Here is a 5,122-nt window from a genome sequence, read left to right as displayed (position 1 = left end):
TTTTAAATGTACTAATCCACTAGCCAACCAATAAGATGTCAGTTAGTTTGATATTGGGTTACCAATTATTGGGTGGTTATCGGAACGTGTATCGGTTAAATTTAAGAGACAATGAGAATTAAGATCATAACATGCGATCCAACTTCCACCGACGAAATTAAAATCACAACTTTCAATATTCCTACAATATTGTTTTTGTATATTTTCAGTCATGCTATGAATTTAAAAGTTTGAGTCATTATGATAAGAAAAATCAAGAGTTTTAGCCATGATATGAATTTAAAAGTTTCACTGTGATGAGAAAAATCAAGATTTTTAGCTATGCTATGAATTTAAAAGTTTGAATCACTCAGATAAGAAAAATCAAGATTTTTAGCCATGCTATGAATTTAAAAGTTTGAGTCACTGTGATAAGAAAAATTAAGAAATTAATACTTACTTTAAAGCTACAATGTTTAGATGACGAAGAAGTAAAATTCCAACATAATAAAGCTTAAAGCTTTGACTAATCCCTCACAAAATCGTTCCAACCACCTCAAGAAATAAGTGAAGAAGTGAATAGAATAGAATACTGAACGGGGCTTTAGTTTTAGGGTTTACGATATATTTTATATATTTAGAGTTAAAAATGTAAACATGATAATTCTTAACGGGTTAACGGTCTACCCGATAAGGAAATTGAGTAATCCGCCCCACACCGATAAACCGTTAACTATAAAAATTTAATCTATTCACCAACCGCTAATCCGATAGCCCAATACCAATAGGCCAATAAGCTTATTTTGCGGTTGGGTTAACGGTTGCGATTCGATTTTGAACAGCCCTAGGGGTAGTGGGTGGTGGTGAGGGTTGATGGGGCCGGGTGGGGGTAGGGGTGGGTGGATTGGGTGTGATGGAGGGGGGTAGGGGTGTGGTGGGTGGCGGAGGTTGGGGTTTGGTGGGGTTGGATTTGGGTGTGATGGAGGTGGGTGTTGGAGTGGGGATTTAATGGGGAAATGGAATACGTTACCATGCAAAACCATCAAATTTGTGGTTGTATAGTCACATAATTACTGGGTTTACGACACCATATAACATAATTTTAAAAATAATGGAAACAAACATGATTTCATAGAAAATAATACAATAATGAACCACGGGAAATAACCATCCAAACAGGGGGGTAAGAGTGTGTCAAGTAAATAGATGACAAGTAAAAATGAATGCACAGAATAAACAAGAATAATTTAGTCAAATCATCTTTTTAATTAATATTTTCTTTAAGTGATTGAAAAGGAAAAGAAAACACAACGGGGAATAGTGAGTACAGACTGTGTCAAGCATTTTTCAAAACCGCCAAGATTCATAAATGAAGTCGATTTTGAGCAGCTTTATGAGAAAATATTCTTTCCTTCGTCAGCTAACATTTTTTCAACGGAAAAGGCTCAAATATGCCATCCAACTATCGGAAATGGCTCATTTATGCCACTCGTCAATAGTTTGGCTCATTTATCTATCGATTTATAGGAAATGGCTCATTTATGCCATCGAACTATAGGAAATGACTCATTTATGCCACTCATCAATAGTTTGACTCATTTATACCATTGCCCGTTAATAAAAATGACTCACCCATGTCATATTTCATTAAAGTTGGTTTTGTAATATCATATATGACACCTGGCCTCCAACTAAATTATGATTGTGGGTGGGGAAAGTGTATGGGTCGGATTTTTTATTAATTTGGTATTTAAAAAATTGGTTGGTTTAATTGAACGATATAGACCTCTAATTGGAGGCCACGTGTCATATACGGTATTATAAAATCGGCATTAATAAAAAATGGCATGGATGAGTCATTTTGGTAACGAGCGATGGCATAAATGAGTCAAAATATTGATGAGTGGCATAAATGAGCCATTTCACTATAGTTCGATGGCATAAATGAGCCATTTCCTATAGTTTGATGGCATAAATGAGCCAAACTATTGACGAGTGGCATAAATGAACCATTTCCGATAGTTGGATGGCATATTTGAGCCTTTTCCGTTTTTTCAATACTATAACAAAACATATACTTTGTTGCTTTTTGTAATCATCAAAGTCAATGCTTTAATGCTTTACTTTCACAGAATCATACTAGTATTGTTTTACATATATAGTCACCTGACATGAAAAGTATCCTGTTTTTCATTCCTATTTGTAACTTTCAAGTTTCAGTACAGCTATATTCATGTTTCCCCCTCAATTATTTCATTTATATCTAATGGAAGACAAAAAAACAAAGACATCTTTTCTCTACACTAAAATTATATTAATTCTTTGGCTGCCATGAAAATTCCTCCCAAGAAACCTCATTTCTTCAAACCTATTATGCCAGGTTTCAAGAATGGAATTGTAAGTAATACTTTCATTTAATTTGCTTGCTATATGTATAATTTAGAATCTTCAAGCCATTACTGTTGCAGTTTCAAATTATGAGTTTAAAATGTAATCTTTCTTGAAATTTTAGTTAATTTTTCACACATGTTTACTTTCCATGTCAGAAACACTAGTTTCAGCTGAATCCTGGGAAAAAAACATAGTACTCCTAAAGATCAAAAGCATAATCTAAATGAATATTGTTTTATTGGGTACAAAATACTTAGTATTTTAGTGTTCTCAATGACAGAAGCTATGTATGCCATGAAAATTATACTGTGTATATAGGTAAAGTTCTATTTTTTTAATTTTTTTAATGTATATGTGTTAAACTTATTTTTCACTATTATTTTGTATGATGATATTGATGATGATACTACGAAATGAGCTTAAATGAAGAAGTGAAGATTCATATAGCTGACCCCAACTTGTTTGGGACTGAGACTCTTTATTATTGTTTTGTGTGTGTGTGTGTATATAACTTGTTGAATCCCCTCGAAAATACCTATTGTAGTATTTTCTGCATCCCTTTTAGAATTTCTGGCTAATTAAAAAGAAGGATATCATTTTCGGGACAAGGTTATTCTGATTATGTATATTGTTGTTCTGCAGAAAATTCCTAAAGGTTTCTTGAAGTATCTCAGGGGATACGAGCATATTGAACACTCAGTACTAAAAATAGTGGGGAAGAAGTGGCCGGTGAAAGTGAACGGCGGTAGACTGGAAGAGGGCTGGAAAAAGTTTGCAAAGGATCATGATCTGCAGTTAGAATTTTTGTTGATTTTCAGACATGAAGGAAACATGGAATTTGATGTTTCTATCTTTGATTAAAGTCATTGTGACAGAGAATATGCTGAGTATTTGCAGGAAGAAGGAGGAGGAGCAGCGCGTACTAACACATCCACATACATGAGTAAATGTAAGTCGTAACACAACTATCCAAAAACACTTATATACAACAAGTAGCCCGAAGGCATCATCGCAGACATCCTAACAATGCCACTTGCTTCATTCCGTTTCCAATTTTACGCGACAAACTGAATTTGGCAGCCGCCGCTTCAGTTTGCAAGGGGATTATTAGGCCAGATTGATATTTATATATTGACATACTTAATATTTTGTCTCTAGCTAGCTTTGACTTTTTCACTTGTAACTTGATCAATCGTCTCTAACACATCCACATGCATGTACTGTAAATGTAGATATACAGCATCATATGATGGTAACTTGCGACTGAGAATTACTCTGCAATTGCATTACCTTCAGTTGTTCTAGTAAGACCCAACTGATAATACAAGAGAATTTGAAATTAGTAGATTAATCAACTTCTTAAGACTTAAAAGTAGTTCACTGTACAAAAAATGTGCATATAGTGGAAAGTTATCCCTTTAGACAGGTTCTACCTTGTGGAACTGTTGATCTGTTCTTTTGTTCATGAAGTACATTTTAAAAATATTTGACATGACTTTTTGTGTAATTAGCAAATGCTACAGAAAAGCCAAAGCCTAATGTCATGTCATCACACAAGGATTTCCCCGATGTAGAAGCAGCTAAGGACATGCCTCTGGGTCGCCCTCATTTCATTTCTACCATCAAGCCCAGTTGCTTTTCAAAGTATTTGTTTGTAAGTTGAAAACTAAATTCTACTTTCCTTGTTAGTACTAAAACTAAGATGAACTCATTCCGTTATGAGAACTATTTTTTCTTTAATAATTCAAAACTGTGAAGCATAAGTATGAGCTATTTATGCGCAACTGGTTATGAACTGTTTCAGCATGTTCCAAAACTATTTGCACGGGAAAATGGCCTCAGCGACAGGAAATGTAGGATAACGATAAGAGATGAGCAAAGGTCATGGGCGTTTAAGCTATATGACAGTGCAGGCAGCACTTTCATTGGAGGTGGATGGCGTAAATTTTGCGCTGCTAATTTGTTAAAGGAAGGAGATCCAGTAATGTTTGAGATGTTTTCCAAGGGAGAGGAACCTGTACTCAAATTTTATGGCAAGTTTCTCATCTTAGCCCTTTTATATTTCATCCACTTTTTTCCGCTATTTATCTTCTTCTTTCTTATAAATCATAATACAGTGAAATGACATTATCTTTTCTTTATAAGGATCCTCTCTAGTTATTAAAGCTTCTCTTGTAATTCTTGCATCCTTATAGTTTCTACTCCAATTTAATGTTCTATATTTGGATTTAAAATTCAATTTCAGATTCACTTACAACGTTTTTCATTTTGAAAACCAGGTTTGAGAGCAAATGCATCACTTCCGCCTGAAGAAAAGAAGCCTAATTTGGATGCTAAAAGAGTTTCCACTCAAGGTCTGGATTACAAGAGCATATACCCTTTGATAGTTTCTTTGGTGACTTTAGTCGCCCCAGAAAAGTCGTGTTTTTCTTTTCATATATCTTTTTTGCATGAAGAACAGGCCTCAGGATTGAGATCTCAGATATCACTGCTCCAAAAGCACAAGTACCTGCTCCAACATCTGCTAACGTTAACCCTCATTTTGTTTCTACCATTCAGTCTTATTCCATCAGCAGATCCTATGTGGTGAGTAACTTGAAAAAACTTTATTAAGCAATGGTTAAGATCTACAGTAGTAGCTTCTCTTTTCTGATTTTTTTTTTTTTTTTTTTGTGATAACGTGACATCGATCTACATATTGGGACAAACTTCAGCAGTGTCTTCCAATCACTTTTGCAAAATCAAATGGCTT

General features: G+C 34.5%; 1 protein-coding gene across 1 annotated transcript; it reads left to right on the top strand.

Moving 5' to 3' along the window:
- The first annotated feature begins 2,310 nt into the window (after window positions 1-2,310).
- LOC132066365 (B3 domain-containing protein REM14-like) lies at window positions 2,311-4,655 on the top strand. The gene is made up of 6 exons (XM_059459690.1): window positions 2,311-2,376; window positions 3,013-3,164; window positions 3,246-3,319; window positions 3,882-4,024; window positions 4,175-4,387; window positions 4,650-4,655. The coding sequence occupies exons 1-6, from the start codon at window positions 2,311-2,313 to the stop codon at window positions 4,653-4,655; spliced, it is 654 nt and encodes a 217-aa protein (XP_059315673.1).
- Window positions 4,656-5,122: the final 467 nt, after the last annotated feature.

Source organism: Lycium ferocissimum, chromosome 1 (genome assembly GCF_029784015.1).
Source record: "Lycium ferocissimum isolate CSIRO_LF1 chromosome 1, AGI_CSIRO_Lferr_CH_V1, whole genome shotgun sequence".
In the NCBI taxonomy this organism is placed as follows: Eukaryota; Viridiplantae; Streptophyta; class Magnoliopsida; order Solanales; family Solanaceae; genus Lycium; species Lycium ferocissimum.
This window is presented reverse-complemented; position numbering and strand designations above follow the sequence as displayed.